General features: G+C 36.9%; 3 protein-coding genes across 3 annotated transcripts; 2 read left to right on the top strand and 1 right to left on the bottom strand.

The window, feature by feature from the left end:
• Positions 1-4,852, top strand: LOC111011595 (Protein kinase superfamily protein). The gene is made up of 5 exons (XM_088117949.1): positions 1-1,221; positions 1,426-1,848; positions 1,925-2,308; positions 2,404-2,454; positions 2,961-4,852. The coding sequence occupies exons 1-5, from the start codon at positions 687-689 to the stop codon at positions 4,373-4,375; spliced, it is 2,808 nt and encodes a 935-aa protein (XP_087974075.1). The 5' UTR covers positions 1-686; the 3' UTR covers positions 4,376-4,852.
• A 6,276-nt stretch (positions 4,853-11,128) lies between these two features.
• LOC111011662 (gibberellin 20 oxidase 2-like) lies at positions 11,129-12,813 on the top strand. Its single transcript, XM_022285514.1, has 3 exons — positions 11,129-11,740; positions 11,882-12,203; positions 12,305-12,813. The coding sequence occupies exons 1-3, from the start codon at positions 11,202-11,204 to the stop codon at positions 12,596-12,598; spliced, it is 1,155 nt and encodes a 384-aa protein (XP_022141206.1). The 5' UTR covers positions 11,129-11,201; the 3' UTR covers positions 12,599-12,813.
• A 3,681-nt stretch (positions 12,814-16,494) lies between these two features.
• On the bottom strand, positions 16,495-18,279 carry LOC111011612 (gibberellin 20 oxidase 2-like). Its single transcript, XM_022285457.2, has 3 exons — positions 17,706-18,279; positions 17,142-17,463; positions 16,495-17,018 (listed from the first exon to the last, which is right to left on the bottom strand). The coding sequence occupies exons 1-3, from the start codon at positions 18,236-18,238 to the stop codon at positions 16,725-16,727; spliced, it is 1,149 nt and encodes a 382-aa protein (XP_022141149.1). The 5' UTR covers positions 18,239-18,279; the 3' UTR covers positions 16,495-16,724.
• Between the last annotated feature and the right edge of the window lie 681 nt (positions 18,280-18,960).

Raw genomic sequence — 18,960 nt, 5'->3', positions numbered from 1 at the left:
TGAAATATGGGAAGACAAAGACGTGGCCAAAAGTGCGATGATCAAGTCATTGGAGCAGAGCCCATCGATTCGAGCCGTCCACATCCCTTCCAACCAAACACAGCTGAATTCTCAGTCTCCACTCACTCCCTCACTCTACGCTGCTCCCTTCTGTTCTGTTATCATTTATCAAACAACTAAAAAACACCTAAAAATCTAATCTTTTTTTCTTCTCTCTCTACAATCATCACCCCATTTTCCTCTTCCTCCCGCACTTAAATTAAACTCATAATTCATTTAATTTAATTTCCGATTCGTCTTGTCCATGCCAGTTCCCTTCACTTTTTTCATTAATTAAATTTTGTTTCAGCTGCCTTTTTGGGTTTTGGGTTCGTGTTTGTTTTGATTTGGGTTATTACATGCTTTTATTTAGCATGTCTAGTGGTGTGCCTACTTTTTGTAGATTTTATAATGAATTTCTTGGTATTGGGGGAAATTTTAGCAAAAAATAGAAACTGCCCCAAACTGAACTGGGAAAAACCCTTCCTTCCCCATTTTATAATCGTTTAAACTAAGTGAGATCCTATGGGAGTGGTGGTGCTTTCTAGTTCTTGTTCTTCCCCAAGGGTAAGAGTAAAGGGTTGGTTGGTTTAGGTTTGGCCAAAGTCCTTTCCTTTTCCTTTTGGGCCCATCTCTAAATCTCTTTCATGGGTGGTGCTGATCAAAAGGGCGATGTGTCCTCCACTCACGACTATGATTCCTCCTCCCCTAAAGACCCACTTGAAGATACTTTAGAAACACGGCCCCACGGCGGCGGCGGCGGCCTCCTCCTCCACCACCACCATCAGGACTCCTCTCTCATTGTTGCCACTCCTTTCATCTCTTCTCCTCTATATCTTCCTTCAGGTGGGAACACGACGCCGTTTGAGGCTGTGAACCCGAAGCGCACGAGATACACGGCTGGCCAATGGAAGCTCCTGCCTTCTCCTTCGTCTTCTCAGCCGCCGGTTGTGGGCAGCGACTCCAGCCCCTCGCCGTCGCAGCGTCCCACCGCCGCCGCCGCCGCCGCCTCTTCCTCGGATACTGCATCCTCTCCATCTCATTCTCCTCTGCCGACGGGGAATAAAGCGGAAGGGGAATCTCAAAACCACCCACAATACAGAAAGGGAAAGTACGTTAGCCCAGTTTGGAAACCTAATGAGATGTTGTGGTTAGCTAGGGCTTGGAGAGTCCAATACCAAGGTCGCTCAGAACACAACTATTTTCAATTCAATTAGGATCTTACTTAATTTCATTCCAAGATTCAAACTTTTTTTCACTCTCATTATTATTACCAAGATCTAGAACGTGGGTCATCAATAGAAGATCTATTCCAATAATTGCTGTATATTTATTTATATGTGGTGTGGAAGTATTTCATGGTTCAATTTTACATTTTGTTTGTAGGTGGTGGATCGGATGATGGTGGTGGAGCTGTGGGAGGTACGACGGCGGGGAGAGGAGGTGGGAAAACGAGGGCGGACAAAGATAGGGAAGTGGCTGAGTATCTCCAAAAACATGGGGTTAATAGGGATGCAAAAACGGCTGGGACGAAGTGGGACAATATGTTGGGTGAATTTAGGAAGGTTTATGAGTGGGAAAGAGGAGGAGAGAGAGAGCAATTAGTTGGCAAAAGCTACTTTCGCCTTTCTCCTTATGAGAGGAAACTTCATAGACTTCCGGCCTCTTTTGATGAACAAGTTTTTGAAGAGCTTTCACAATTCATGGGCTCCAAAATGAGAACCAAGCCAACCCCACTCCTCCCTTTAACTCGAGCCCTCCCCCCTCCGCCCCCCTTTCGAGATGATCACGGCCCCCTCCCGTTCTCCGGTAAGTAATATTACCTAACAATGCAGGAGTTCGTAGACTCTCAATTTAATCTTTTATTTATGTTCTTAACATGCAGCTCGAGCGAAACAAGTTTTTGGGGTGGACTACGCTCCGGTGGAGGGTAATAGTAATCCAAGTCATTCGAGGGAGGTTCGACGAATTGGGAAAGTAAGAATGGTGTGGGAGGAGTTGGTGAGTTTGTGGGGTGAAGAAGGTGGTGATCAGGCGCAGCAGCAAAGAGGAGGAGGGAGGATTAGAGTTGAAGGATGTAGCTTTCTAAATGCGGAAGAGCTGACTTTCTTTGATGAATCCATGGTTGCTTGCACTATGGAATCTTATGACGATGGCCCTCTTAAAGGCTTCTCTGTGGATAGATTCGTTTCAGGACAGCAAATCAAAGTTTTTGGCAGAAGAAAATCCCCATCCGCGGCTTCTTCTTCTTCTTTTTACACTTCCACTGGTTGGCATCATAATTTTATTCTCTTTCCCACTGTCCCTCAGCTGATTCCAAACCTATTGATTGATCTAACATTGGTCTTATCATTTTCATGTCAGGTCTGCCCGAGAGACTTCCTCTTGTTCACTCCACCGAACTTTCTGCAAGATGTAAGTCCAATTTTTTTATTCATCTGCAATTCTAACATTTTTAGGTATTTTATGATTCAAGCTGTTTTTTATTCATATTCTTGACCCTCCCTACTCGGACACCTAGAAATAGAAATTAGTATAAGATAGATTGACTAGATTATAGAGGCACTGGCATTAGGGTTTAAACTTCTGACTTTTGCTCGGATTTAAAGTTTAAATTAGTATAAGATAGACTAGGTTGTCAAAATTAATCTGATACTGACATTAGTGTTTAAACTAATAACTTTTTCTCCTATTTAGCATCGCAACTGAACTCATAAACTTAAACAAATGTATCAGTAAATTTAAGTTATTCAATGCGAAAGTGAGTGAGATTAAATAATTATTTATGGATGAAAATTTATAATGTGAATACTAGAAATGTTGTGGTTTGATTAGAAACTTCTTCTCTTGTTTGATAAATTATTCTTCAATAGTTGTTGAATGTGGGTAATTTTAGATTTAATTATTTGGTGTTTGTTCAGCAAATTCTCCATGGGAATATCAAGATCCAACCGAATACTATATTGGGTGTCTTCGAATCCCACCTCCATCACTCCCAACCTTATCAGAACTCTCATGGCACATTCAAGACCCACCATCAGAGGAGCTTCGTTTCCCCATTCGGAAAGATGTGTACGGAAACTTACCACAAGGCAAAGAGCTCTTCTTCAGCACCACAACCGAAACATTAGATTGCAAATCCTTAATCTACGACATCGTATGCCCAATCATTCGCACTCACTCTTCAACAATTCCTTCAAGCCGGGACTCCTTCATTGGCCTTTGGGACGATTGCATCAACCGCCTAATTTCCGAGTTCTGCTGCATGGAAATCGCCATAATTCGCAAACCCAATTCATCCACCATCACTAATCTGCAGGATCAATGGCCAAACGTGACGGGTTTCATCAGAAATTTCTGCCTTTGGAGAGGCGAAGAAACCCACCAAATCAAAGACGCCACTCACCATCATCATCTCGATCCCTCTAATTCAATCGTGGAGAAGCTTCTTTGGACCTATTTGGACATCCCTTATTTATTGGGCTATTATGCAGTTGGGTATTTGGTAACATTTTGTGCACTCAGCCGTGGCCAAGATCACCAAATCATTCGAACCGATTTGTACTCGTTGGATTTATCCACGCCCGGAGAGAGAATCAAGGCCTTAGTCCCATGTTATAGAATTGCTGGAGTTTTGTCCCTATTGGCCGACCGATGCAATAAATTGCCAATTTTCAGTGATTTTGAGAGAATTGATTTGGGGAATGGTATGGTCGCAGAAATGACGCCCAATATGGTCACCAGAATTTTCTCTTGCCGGAGAAAATGGGCCGCCGTGAAAGAGATTTACGATTTCTTGGATCAGAGAATCCCACATTCGGAGGCTATTCTCGGATCGTCCGAGAAAGATTTGGCCTTGGTTTTCAAGCCACGGGTTTGTAAGTTGAAACCCACGAGCTTTGATCAGCTGATAGAGGCTCTGAAGCACGTGACCAAAGCGCTGGTGGCGTTGCACGATTTGTGCTTTATGCATAGAGATATAAATTGGGAGAAGGTGATGAAGAAGAGGGGTGACGTGGAAGAACAAGAATCGGGAATCGGTGAGTGGATTTTATGTGGGTTTGAGGAGGCGGTGGGGGCGCCGCAGATATACCCACACGAGGCGGCGACGAGTGGGAGGCACGCGCCGGAGATGGAGCGGGGTTTGCATGGGGTGAAAGTGGATATGTGGGGCGTGGGGTATTTGATAAAAACTTGTGGCTTAACTGCCCTTCCCAAGATGTTGACAGAGCTTCAGAATCGGTGCATGGATCACAACCCTGAGCTCCGGCCGACCGCCGCCGATTGCTACCACCACCTGCTGCAGCTGCAGTCGTCTCTGGCGGTGGGGGGCTGATGTGACGGTGGTGTCGGGACAAGTTAACTTAAAGCTCAAAACTTTATTATTATTATTCTTTTTTCTTTTTTGGGTTTTTGATGTTATATCTCTCGAGAGAATCAATACCTTAAAGAAAGAAAGAAAAAAGAAGTGACTGAAGACTGAAGAGAAGGGTGGTGAGAGGAAGTGGGTATTCTGTGGCTGCTCTGGCTTCAAGAAATGGCGGCTGATGGAAAAAAGTGGTTGCCGATTTGTTTAATCAGAGATCAAATCAGCCAACTTTCAGGACTGATGTGTAAGTTCAACAGTGTTTTTTTTTCCTTCTCGGTTTCTGATCGGTATATCTTAGTTTCCTTCTATCGATGAGTGTGCATTGTGCTTTTTTTTTTTACCTTGCTTTTCTACAATTTTTTTTTTCACTTGCTGCTTAACTAATTCTTCATTTTATTACTTGAGTTTCATTATGTGGAAGAAATGAGATTATGATTTTTCTAATGCAGACGTTGTAACTTCTTAGCTGAATCCTTGCCATTTGATTAAAACTAGGAGGGTTTAGACGATGCAGATGCTTAGCTAAGCCTTAAATTCCTTTGCTTTTTGTACATTATTCCTTGGATTAACTGTGTGATTTGACTTAAAATCTGGCTCTAGGGTTTATGGAATAGTCATCTAATAATGCTTTCTATTCAATATTTATCTTTGGGAAGAAATCAATCTACTTCTAATGATAACCACTTTTTATTTCTTAATGTGTTTTTTCTAGCTTAATATAAATAGGTATATGTTTAATGATAATTTTTTCTCAAATATATATATATATATATGTTTAATGATAATTTGCAGTTTTGCATAGTTTTGAAAATTTTTAATTAAAAAGAATTAGTTTGTTTGATTCTTTTTTTTTTTTTTTACTTTTTTTACTTTTTTGGGTATGAAAAAGATGAGATTCAGATGTATAAAAAAAATGCTCTTGAATCGTCCCTCATTTTTGTGTCTACGTCGCATTCTTAACAAATTCCTCTATCAAAATTAAAACTATTGGTAGAGGAATGAGAATTTCGGTAAAAGGGTTCTTTATACTGATGGGAAAATGTCAATGAGTTTCTTGGATGGGGTTCTAAAGAATTTGAGTTATCTATATCTAATATTTTTTAATTAAAATATTATTAAGAACAATCATTTTATTTATTGTTTTGTTAATGTTTTAATAGGTTGTTGATAAGCAAATATATAGGGAAAACGAGCTAGCAAGACAGCGTGTTTATTTTGAAATAAGAAATCAAGATTTTTTTTGTTCCAAAGTTTATAGCATTTTAAAATGAAGATTAAAAATAAAGGTTATCAACTACACCGATCTTCAAAGAGTAGCTATTGACAAATGAAAAAAAAATGAAAACATCAAATGTACTCTAAATTACATGATATTTTAATAAAGTCCTTTACAATTTTCCTGATTCATTTTATTTATTTGAAAATAATTTTATAATTTTTTTTTCCTTTTATCAACCTCTTCCGAGATTTTTGCTGATAAATCAATTTAATAAGTTTTAAGTTTATATATAGTGTGAGGATAAAAATTTTAATAGTGTTGTCTATATTTTTGTTGTGAAAACCGAAAAGAAGTGAAGTAGATATCGTACTTGAGATAGAAAGGTAAAAGGGGTGTAGACCAGGAAGACTTTCCTATCTTTGTCCCACTCCCTTTTAATTTTTCACGCTCGTAAATTTTTTCATGAAATTTTGTAGGTATCGAAAATCTGGTGTATCGAGTTTCTCATGTGAAATTTTTTTCGTTTATTTTTAAAAATTATTTTCCAATTCATTTGTTTTCTAAAAAATTTCAAATTAATTGCTTAAATCCAATGATAAAATATCATTACATGTCAAATCCTCCTTATAGGGATGGCATAGTGACAAATACATGTGGCTCAGTTATGACAACAATCTCGATTATAGGGACCCAGAGACCACCAACTAATTTTACAAGAAGTCCAAGCTTACAGATGGAATTTGATAAGATTAAATGATAAGATTAAAAGTTTAAGGTAAAAATTAATACACCTAGTCAAGTTAAGGAGTAATTGATTCTTTTTAATTTACCCAATAAATTTTTGATGTAAATTTTAAGATTTAAAATAGAATATTTGAAAGTTTGTTAGCTTCAAATGTTTGAAAGCTTATAGGCCACAATGAAATGTGTGTAGAAATAAAAAATAGAATAAAGCTTGATAATGGTTTGAATGTAATTAATAGATAGTCGTTAACTATAATCTTATAAAATCGTTAATTATCCTATGTATTCGATCAATTAGTCGTGAGTTCGAATATCTACTCTCATAGGTTGCACCGGAAAAAGGTGAATTTTTTTGTAAAAAAAAATGCGTATTTTTCATTTTTTATATTTTATTATATTTTAAACTGCTGTTTTAATATTTTACGTAAATTAGGCTAGTATTTCAGCTACCCTTAGGGGCCACTAAATCTCGGCCCATGTTAGAGTTTGGGCTAATATGTATCAACCCAAGTTTAGAACTCTAAAGTGGGCCCTGTTAGCCGGCGGGCCCACTCATCGTGGATAGTTGAGTCGTATGGTCATTCGGAGTTTGACCCGATCCCACGCCGAAGAACTATGTACCATATTCCTATTTCCTATTATATTTTTCCAAATATTTGTAATTATATGTTCTTATAAAAAGCCTAAATAGGTCATGATCTTTTGAAATTTTCAAGTTTACTCTTGCAACCGATTTAGGAATGAGAATCAAAATTTTCATTTATAGTGTTTACTCAATCAAAAATACATATCTTAATCAATTAAAATATATCTAAGTTGACTGACTATCCAACTATATTATTTCTTATGTCAGCAATGTATACTATTGTAAATATATATATATATAGACACACACACGTTCTTGACTTGGGTACTATTTAATTTTACAAAAGTAATATATGTTTTATTATTCTCAATTCTTATTATTTTCTTTTAACAAAACAAACAACAATTATTTATGGAACAAACTGGGCAAAAACCGATGCCGCCAGTCTACATACTTGTAAACAAATATAACTAAGGTTTTCGTACCTCATTTCGCCACCCACAACCTTGACTCTTGAGATATATTATAGAACTTTAAATTTGGTGTATGGAAACAAAAAAGATTAAAAAATTGTACATATTGTTGCATGAGTTAATCTTGTGGTGAATCGTGATGATATGGATAAAAATTGAAACCAGAGTACCAATGCATGAAAATGCAATAAAGTGAGTACCAATGCATGTTGGATTGTTTTACCAAAAACAAAATGAAGAGTTTGGTTGTGGGGAAAAAGTACAAAAGACAACAGCTGTTCTGGATCACAAGTCTCTCATGTGATCCCTCTGCTCTGCTCTCTGCTTTCATTTTTGGACTTGCAATTTAAATTCCATATCATCAGAAATCAGCAGCAGCAGCACCTCTGATTACCCCCACACACAAACAAAATGCCCTCAATTGCCTCTAACTTCCAACCAATGCTCTCTTCTTCACCATATCATAACCGTGTAAGATCCTATTTTGTGCATGTATATTGAAGAGTTCCATTTAGTAAAATGTTCAAAATTTTAACACATAAAATTATTTTTAGCTTCACTAAAAATGTGATCTTTATCTCTAACACTAGTTGTTGGGTGGATGAGAGGTCGATATGGAGAGAAATAAATCGTCCCTGTGGATGATATATTTCTGAGCTGAATCTCAGCTTCGTTTAATCAGAATCACTTGAACTTTCTCAAGTGATGTAAGCATATCTTTCTAGACAAGAAACCGAGAAACAAGTTGTATGTTGCTCTTAAGATCCTACCTCTGCCAACTTTTACAGGAGACAAGAATTTGAATCGGTCAAAGAAAGAAAATGACGAATGAATGTGTGTAGAGCTGCAAAGTGTTGCAAAATCTTTGATTGATATTATCAAATAACGTAACAAAAAGTGACGAATCCAAAATTGGATGTGTGTGAGCCATAACAGGCAACCAAGTAATGTAACAAGGAAAAATCCAACCCTAAATGACAACTTTTTGCAATTCAAACAAATAATATTCCAAACATAAAATTTAAATTCCACCGGTCAAACCCAACCATAATATTTGGTAGATAAAAGATAAATCTCTTACTAAATAAATATATATATATATATATATATATATATATATATATATATATTAGCAAGATAATTTTAAATTTAGGAAATTAATCTACAAACATGTAAAAAAATCATTCATAAGATAAAAGAAATTGTAAGCAATAGAGTAAGAAATTAACTCATAATGACGTCAAACACAGTCGTTTTATACAATGAATCTCATTAATAATATGGTAATCAATTACCAATTTTTAGATTTAAAAATAAATTACCAATTTTTAGATTTTTAAAAAGGAAAGGAAGAGTACATCAAAATCAATATATTGTACCTGTTACGGAGTTTCAAATTTCAGTTGCTTTGAAGAAAATAAATTCCATGAATTAGGAGACTCAATTCTCAAATCCATCTCTCAGAACTGAACTTCGTTGCCTTTTCTTTTAATTTTGTTTGAGACTGGTGGAATAGAGAATGAAATGCAGAAATAGGGGTAGGATTTCAAACCTTTTTTTTTTCCCATATAATCACGGGGAATAATGAAATGCAGAAAGGGGATACAAAATGAAAAGGAAAACCAAACTCCAACATCTGCGTTTCCACGTGATGCCCCATTTTGGAAGATAGCAACAATATGAAACCAACCCTGTTTTGGTAATTATCTTCATTCTTAATTTGCTACCTCATTTTATTACACAATTTCTAAATTTGATTTTAAACAACACTAATCAATTAACTTAAGATTATATTAATAAACTTCTTTGCTAACGCCAGGATATATATATTTAAAAGAAAAAAACTATCTTAAAAGTGAGAGTATTCAATAATATATGAAGATTCTTCAAAATATGTAAAATAGATTTGAAAAAGAATATTACTCATCGATCAATTGATTAGTAGAATTGTTCTAGTGACTATCCTTAAGAATTTGACAGACTACTCGGTTTTTTAGAAAAAGAAAATTTTTATTTTCTCGCTCTTACTTTTCTAGATTTTTCCATTTTGAAAAAAAAAACACAAGGGTTGTTAGTAAAACCCATGAAATGGAGGAATCGAGACAGAAAAGAGAGAATGTTTTCAAGGAGGTTATTGAAAACATTTTTGTAATCTTAATTAAAATTTGAAAAAAAAACTGATATTTTTCTAAATTACCTTTTATCCTAATTTTTACTTTTTAAAGTTTTGGCGGATTCAACGGTAGAAGACAAAGTCAGTTGTTTGGTTTCCAAGGGAATTTGAAGATACGGTTAACTTGGTCCAGAATTTAGGTCTCACTGAAGATGGCTAAGAACACATGAAAGGAATAAATATTAAAAAAAAAATCCGAGAGAATATAATAAACTTGCAAAAAGATTTATTTCGGTGTATATATAAATTTTAATCTTACCATTAATCATTTAACATTGATTTAAAACAATTTCATAACTTTTTATCATGACAATCAAATGTGGTAGGGTCAAGTAGTTATTTCGTAAGATTAGCCGTGATCCATGTAAACTGACTCAGGCACTTGCATATATAAAAATTAATAATAAAAATAAATAGATAGATAAAATAAAACATGTTGCTTTTACTCTATGAAATTTATTACTAAAACTAAAATAAATAGAATTTAAATCACTAATCTTAAGGTAGCTTAAGTGGTTAAATCACTTCAACCTAATCGAAAGATTAAGATTGTGAGTTTAAATCTTCAGATCCACACGAGAAAAAAATCTAAACCATTTTCAAAAAATAAATGGGAGAATAAGAATGAAGCAAATTTTTTTTTGTTGGTATTAGACTATTTTTTTTTTGGTACAACAACAGGTGATGTGGAAGATCCGAACTCATCACTTATTAATTAAAAATAGATGTAAATTACCATTAAGTTAAACTCGCATTAGACTAGCCTACTTTGTCAACTGCATGACCATTAAAGAAGAAACAAATAATTACCGTTCCCAATAAATCACAATTCTGACCTTATCTTCAATAAATAACTGCCATTGATATTTTTCGCAAAAAAACACAAAACTGTCATTAATTTATTAAGGGACAAGAGTATTTTTCCAAATATAATGGTTTCTACTTAGTTCCTCACTAGTAAGTAGTAAGGAGAAATCTTATCCACACCATCATTTAATATTTGACAACTCATTATTTTTTAAAAATACTTTTTTGTTTTTTGCATTTCTTTGTCAAATATTGGAGGTGGTGTAGACAAGATTGCTCGAGTGAGGAGCAAAGTATTTTCCTTCACAAAAATTAAAAAAAAAAGAGATAATTGTCTTTTACTTATATTTTCTAAAAAAAAAATTGTATATATATTATTGATCACTTCTTCCCCGCACTTTGTTTTTCTTTTCACAACCCTAATAAAATACCGCTGTCACTCTTTTCGTGGAAAGATTGCATGTAGCTCACTTTAAAAGGAAAAAGGCAGACAAAAACAAAAACAAAATGTGGCACTAAAATACTTGCGTACAATTGTGGTGGTACCTAGAAAATGGCAAAAACAATCTCCCCAATGAATGAAAAAATCTCTGATGTATATAAGAAAGAAATTGCATGCTCGGGAGAAACAACACCTGTAGTCATAAAAGTTAGAAGACAATCGCAAATTCCCAATTTACCCTTGTTGCCACCCGTATAAATTTGGCAGATTCATCACCCGTTTCTCAAACCCATCGATCCCATATTCTCTGCCATCAAATTAAAAGGTTGTGTAATTGTGTGCATGCAAAATGGCGATGGAATGCATGACGACCCCATCACCATCACTGGAAGAGTACAAAGCCGATAATGGGGCTTTGGGAGGGTCCACCGAGTTCAAGGCCGAGTCAGTGACGCCAGAGAATTTCATATGGCCGGACGAGTTCAAGGCGCAGGACTCACTCCCGGAGCTCCATGTCCCACATATCGACATCAAGAAGTTATTATCTGGAGACGAAGGTGGCGCTGAGGAGGCCATGCGGCTCGTGGACGAGGCGTGTAGAAAGCATGGCTTCTTCGTGGTGGTCAACCATGGCGTGGACATGGGAATCATGAAAGATCTCCATAAGTGCATGGACGAGTTCTTTGAATTGCCTCTCGACCAGAAGCAGAAGGCTCACAGGAAGCTCGGAGATTCCTATGGGTACACTAGCAGCTACATTGGCAGATTCTCCGACAAACTTCCATGGAAGGAGACCTTCTCCGTTTGCTATCTTTCTCATAAAGATCACTCCTCTCTTGTGCATGACTACGTTCGCGACACTCTTGGCCAAGAATTCTCCCACCATGGGTAACCAAAAATTAAATTCAATTACTCACATCTTTTGTTTAATGTGGTAGCCTGGTCACAGTGGATCAACCCAGACAACAAGCTTCGATCATAGAGATACTGTTAGTTCACTAATGGATCGATTTGTTGTATAATGTTCAGGAAGGTGTATCAAGAGTGCTGCAAAGCAATGGCGGAGCTGAGTTTGGAGGTGGTGGAGCTTTTGGGGATGAGCCTTGGCCTGGGAAGAGAAGAGTTCAAGAAATTGTACGAGGATCATGATTCAATAATGAGGCTTAACTATTACCCAACATGCGAGAATCCAGAGCTGACGTTGGGGACAGGGCCTCACTGCGATCCCACCTCCATAACCATCCTTCACCAAGACCATGTGAGCGGCCTTCAAGTCCACGTCGATGATCAGTGGTACTCAATCCCTCCCACCCCCGATTCCTTTGTCGTCAACATCGGTGACACTTTCATGGTAACCAATTAACAAACCAATTACAATTACAATTACAATTAGAGTTCATCCTACTTGATTATTAATCACTTTCGAGTGGGTTTGTTTAATTATTGTTATAGGCTCTGACGAATGGGGTGTACAAGAGCTGCTTCCACCGAGCAGTGGTGAACTGCAAAGAAGTAAGAAAATCAGTGGCCTTCTTTCTGTGTCCGGGGGCGGAGAAATTGGTGAGGGCGCCGGAGCAGCTGGTGGAGAAGAATCCTCCGAGGAAGTTTCCAGATTTCACATGGCCGATGCTGCATGAACTCACTCAGAAGTTTTACAGGGCAGACTCCAACACTTTGAAAGCCTTCACTACTTGGCTTCAACAGCAAAAATTAGGCGCTGCCTCCACTAATAATGATAATAATTAATAATAATGTCCCCCTTCTTTAATTTGTACCTCAACAGCCCTACCACCTCTATGTGGCAGCTCTCCTTTTGGTTTAGTTTATTTATGTGTCAATAAGTTTCAGAGTTTTATTTTCTAGAGAAAAAAGAAGAAGAAGATCGTGTAGTGTTTCTCTTTATGTTGTTTGGACGCTGGCCATCAGAAAAGTTTAATAAATATTAAATACCCATGTACAAATCTTGGCTTTGTGCTTTTTTTGTTTTTGTTTTGTCACGTGCATGCTCGACACATTATATTTCATTCTTTCACTATTTGGATTATGCTCACGAAATTTTTTTATAAGAAAGACTCAAAATAATTCAACTTGATTATTTGTATTTATGTATATGAATGTTATCCTCTCTAATGTGCACTAAGATGTTTTTTCTCGGATGCAGACTTTGAAGACTAGTGTGTGTTTGTTACCGAAACGAGTAAGTTAGTTTGTTCGACTTCTAACTTGTCGAAGAATCTTTGAACTATTCAGCTTTGAACTTATCGAGGATCTTTAGCTTGTAGCTTGAATTTGTTGCTTGAAACAATTCAATTCCCAAAAGATAGTGGACGCCTCGACATTATAGTCTGATTTTCTCTTATATTGGCTAAATACTATACTAAGGCTTTTGATATTATACCTTCATATAGTAGATATGGAAGTTCAAAATCCCCGGGTTCTATATTCTGAAACAGAAAGATTCTTTCAGCAGTCATATTCAGTGACAGATTGGCAATGGCAGAGATACCATTTTTTGACATCACAATTGGATTGAAAAAGGTCCTCTTTACCTGCTTTTCCCCAGATTTTATGCTCTTTCTAACAGGAAATATTTATCTATTTTTGAAGCATGGGATGTGGATCATGGAATTTGGTCTTTCTCGCCTAGAAGACTTCTTCTTCAAAGAGAGTCGATTATATGGTCATGGAGAACCACCGAGTTCCCTCGCCCCTCGGACCTTCAAGGCTCAGACTCTCCTAGATGGGTCCTCTCCAACAACGGCCTTTTTTCGGTGCAATCTTTCAAAGGCAGTCTCTGGAACATTAGTAGTTTCACTCCCCCTTCCTTCTTCTCGGCTCTTTGGAAGCTTCTTATTCCCAAGAAGTGTAAGTTCTTTTTGTGGTGTGCTATGTACCGTGGCATTAACACTCAAGAGAAAATCCAGAAGCGCCTCCCAAACGTATATAACAGCCCTGGTCGGTGTCCCCTTTGCAAATCAGACTCGAAAACACTTGACCATCTGCTTCTTTACTACCCACCATTAGCTATAGACTCTGGAATAATCTCTTCTCCACTTTTGATATTTGCAATACAATTCCAAGACGTATCGATCATTTCATCTCAGAGTGTCTGCAAGAGAACGGTTCTGTGGAGTAATGCGATCAGTTCGACAATCTGGCATATTTGGCTTGAGAGGAACAATCGCATATTCACATATAAAGAAAAATCCTTGGCCAACATCTGGGAAGACATTATTCTATCTGTATCTCTTTGGTCATCAAAATCTTCTTTATTTTGTAATTATGATCCTTCTATAATTTCTCTAAATTGGAGAGCTTTTATTTAATCTTCCCTTCTTTGTTGTATATGTTTCTCACATGCATAATGAAGTGATCTTTTTCCAAAAAAAAATATATATATATATCTTAAAGTCTTAGTCTTCGAGTCTTCTTCTATTCTCTGAATTGGATGCTTGGCTTTGGATGATTATGCTTGTCTCTGAATGATCATCTATCCTCCAAAATGAGACGATCTCATCTATTCATAAATTAGTATTAGTTTGAGGGACATGAGAGCGAAAAAAAAGGAAAGGAAGGGATGGGGTTTCTCTCGCGTTTGGCATAGTAGGCCCCCAGCGGGAGGCTCGCACGACGGGCTATTAGTTCAGAGCATACCCTTGATAATTGCATTGTTGTGCCTAGGTTGTGAGGGCTCTCAGTCATATGATAGTTCAATGTGCTCATCAGGAGATGTGGATCATCCAGGGCACATTAGCATGACGTACTTCTCCTGTATTCAAAGCGGGGTTTGAAACCAAACTTGTCATCCGGAGGATAGATGGAGCGACTCAGGTGAGATCTAATGTAGATCCAACTATCTTTTCACTCTGTGGGATCCGAGCGATCTGGAGGGATCACCTTGGCTCCTCTCTTCTCGAAAATCCATACATCTCTTATCAATATATGGAGAACTATCTCTCGAGCACGAATTTAAGTTCGGTCTCAATGGAAAAGTAAAACTGATCATCTAACAACATATCTTCATAGACCAAGAAGAGTGACAATAAATTATAGGATCCAGCCAAAATTATTTTGCCGAATCATGACATTTTTTCACGCAATTCAACAAATTAGTCGAAAATTACAAAATCAGTAAACAGGCAGAATCCAACTGAAACAAGTGCACTAACACCAAACTGCTTTCCTAATGAACAACGCCTCGACGCACCGGAAAATCAATCTCCTCAAACCCATAGACTACCGAAACCTAGCTATTAAACAACATACACCAAAGCTCAGAGGCACAAAGGACTATGAACCTTCCAAGAATTCGTCAAAACGCCTCGCCTCTCTGAAATTAGTTATGTCATGAAATAATCAATTCCATGTCAAAATTGAGAGGAGTAGTCATGCTCTTCTCGGTTCACTAATTTTAGATCGGATTTTATTTTTGAATCCGTATATTATTATTTATATTCCACCGTACAATAATTAATTGTCAAAAAAATAACTTATTATAAACTGTTGTTGAATCACTTCACTTTTTGACGAATCCTTAACAATAATAAGTATCGCAAGATTGGACAAAAACAATAGAGCCGTGGTTGCATTATATTATTTAGAATATAATAAGTAAATAGAAATGTTATTATTTTAAACAAATAATATATATTAATTCGATGGTTTTTAACCACTTTAGATATAAATTAAAGTTGATATATATATTTTTTTTAATAAAGCTATTTTATAATCTTTTGAAATAAAATAATAAATAAAGATCTTTTTCGAGGGTACTGACAAACAACCTTCTATAAAAAGTTACATTTCTAGAGGTTACTGTTTTTAATAACCCTTGATAAATAAATAATTCTTTTTAAAGTTTTTTAATATATTTTTTTAAAGATTTTTAATATTGGTTCAGATAGATATCTTGCAAAAAGAATTTAATAAATATTATTTATCATCAACAGCAGTCAAAGTCTTATAACAGCCAATCGAAACGACCGAGGAATTCACAAATAATGAGAAGGTATGTTTCATATAATTTTCTACATAGCACCATCGTTGAAAACTAATTTAGTGACATATTGTGATGTAGATTGAGTATTTTGTTCCTCATGATCGAAAATCCATATAGCCACCTATGGTGTATTTTTTAAAGGATTTTTTTTTTCTTTTTTGTCTGTTGTCTCGAAAACAACATGTTTGTCGTTGCCACGTCAAGCACGAAAATAAATATCGATCATTAACTCTTGTAACCGCTAAAATAACATGGATCATTGTGGTGCGTGACAACATTAGTGCACAAAACAATAATCTCAATCTTCCATGCATTATCCAAGCAAACACGTAGAGAACTTGCCAAATCGAGCATAGCTCCATCATGAGGTCATAAGTTCGAACCCCGCCCATTCATTATGCTTATCAAATAATAGTTGACTGTTTCACAAAATCATTAGTTTTGCTGTCCGTTGTGCTTACCAACACATATTTTTGCTGTCAATAATCATGAAGGAATATTTGCTGGTTGATTGTATATTTCCAAACGAGTATCAAATTCACATTTATTCATTCTTTCATTTTGTTCATATACACCTTATGTAATTATTTTTCGTTTCATTCATGGTAAATCAATTGCATCACAAAACAAAAATAAGCACAAAGAGAGAAGATATGTATATGTGTGTATTAAACTTTTCTGGCAGTGTCCAAAACAACACAAAAGAGAAACACTACAAGATCTTCTTCTTCTTTTCCCTACAAATTTAAACTCTGAAACTTATTAACAAATATAAACTAACTAAACTAAGGAGAGCTGCCACATAGAGGATCGGAGTAGAGGCTGTGTTTAACGTTGTTTCAGAGAGATGGCCGGGAACAATAATAATTGTTATTAATTATTATTATCATTGGACGCAGCAGTGCCTAATTTCTGCTGTTGAAGCCAAGCAGTGAAGGCTTCCAAAGTGTTGGAATCGGCCCTGTAGAACTTCTGGGTCAGCTCCAGCAGCATTGGCCACGTGAAATCTGGAAACTTCCTCGGAGGATTCTTCACCACCAGCTCCTCCGGCGCCCTCACCAATTTCTCCGCAGCCGGACACAGAAAGAAGGCCACTGATTTTCTTGCTTCTTTGCAGTTCACCACCGCCCGGTGGAAGCAGCTCTTGTACAACCCGTTCGTTAGAGCCTATAACAACATATAATTAAACAAACAAAAAACCCCCACTTGAAAGTGATTAATAAAGTAGGATGAACTCTAATTGTAATTATAATTGTAATTGTAATTGTAATTGGTTTGTTAATTGGTTACCATGAACGTGTCACCGATGTTGACGACAAAGGAGTCGGGGGTGGGAGGGATTGAGTACCACTGATCATCGACGTGGACTTGAAGGCCGCTCACATGGTCTTGGTGAAGGATGGTTATAGAGGTGGGATCGCAGTGAGGCCCTGTCCCCAACGTCAGCTCTGGATTCTCGCATCGTGGATAGAAGTTAAGCCTCAGTATTGAATCATTATCCTCATACACTTTCTTGAACTCTTCCCTTCCCAGGCCAAGGCTCATCCCCAAAAGCTCCACTATCTCCAAACTCAGCTCCGCCATTGCTTTGCTGCACTCTTGATACACTTTCCTGAACATTACACAACAAATTAACTAGTGTTAGTTAACACAGTTTAAGAGATAAAATGACTTAACAACGTTTTTATAATAGAATTAGGTTTCTCTTCTAAAAATTGATTTTGAGACGAAATCCATAAATATTAACATGATATTAAAGTCCAAAACCTTCCAATAAGCATGTCAAAAATTTTTGACCAAGATCGATAAGTCTCATCTCAAAGAGGGAGGATACTAAACAAAAAAAAGTGTTACCCGTGGTGGGAGAATTCTTGGCCAAGAGTGTCGCAAACATAGTCATGCACAGCAGAGGAGTGATCTTCATTAGAAAGATAGCGAAGGGAGAAGGTCTCCTTCCATGGAAGTTTGGTGGAGAATCTGCCAAGGAAGCTGCTAGCATAACCATAGGAATCTCCGAACTTCCTCTGAGCCTTCTGCTTGTGGTCGAGAGGCAATTCAAAGAACTCATCCATGCACTTATGGAGATCTCTCATGATTCCCATGTCCACGCCATGGTTCACCACCACGAAGAAGCCATGTTTTCTACAAGCCTCGTCCACCAGCCGCATGGCCTCCTCAACAGCACCTTCCTCTCCAGATAAAAACTTCTTCATGTCAATATGTGGGACGTGGAGCTCCGGGACTGAGTCCTCCGGCTTCATCTCGTCCGGCCATATGAACTTCTCCGGCACCACCGTCTCCGCCTTGAACTCGACCGACCCTCCAAACGCCGCATTATCGGCTTTCGATTCCACCGGTGATGATGATGTCATGCACTCGATCGCCATTTTGCATGCACAGAATTGCAGAAGCTTTGATGGGAAAGAATAATATGGGATGGGTTTGAGAAACAGGTGATGAGAAGATTTATAAAGGTGACAAAGAAGGGTAAAATGGGAATCTGGGATTGCCTTTATGACTACGACTACAAGTGCTGTCTGTCTCTGACTCTCTCCAGAGATCCCGTCATGCATTTTTTTTTTCTTTTTCTTTACATCAGAACTAGATTTGTTAAGAAATTAACTCATTATTAATGACGTCAAACGCATTCATTTTACACCATGAATCTCATTAATAATATGGTAATCAGACATCAGTTACCAATTTTTAAATTGCAAAAAAGGAAAAAAAGAGTTCCCAATTTTGAAGGCAAATTGAAATTTGAAACTCCAATAACTCAGGTTGGCAATTTGCTACCTTATTTATTATACACTTCCTAAATTTGTTTTTAGTAAACTACTCAATTTGATTTTAAACAACACCAGTCAATTAACTTAAGATATATAATACAAGATTTTTGTTTACAGCTATATAGACAACCCACACAGATATAACTGAAGAGGAAGCTGAACTCTTTATTTATTAATTAGTACCACGAGTGGAATGAGAGGATTCGAACTCATGATATTTTGATTAAAAATAGGTGTAAATTACCGTTGAACTAGACTCACGTTGACGAGATTGTCCTTTTTATATAATCATTATATTCTCATATCTACCCCGTTAGGAC

Source organism: Momordica charantia (assembly GCF_013281855.1).
Source record: "Momordica charantia cultivar OHB3-1 chromosome 10 unlocalized genomic scaffold, Mcharantia_2.0 BLBB01000010.1, whole genome shotgun sequence".
In the NCBI taxonomy this organism is placed as follows: domain Eukaryota; kingdom Viridiplantae; phylum Streptophyta; class Magnoliopsida; order Cucurbitales; family Cucurbitaceae; genus Momordica; species Momordica charantia.
The sequence above is the reverse complement of the archived record's forward strand: the minus strand, read 5'-3'. Positions and strand labels throughout refer to the sequence as shown.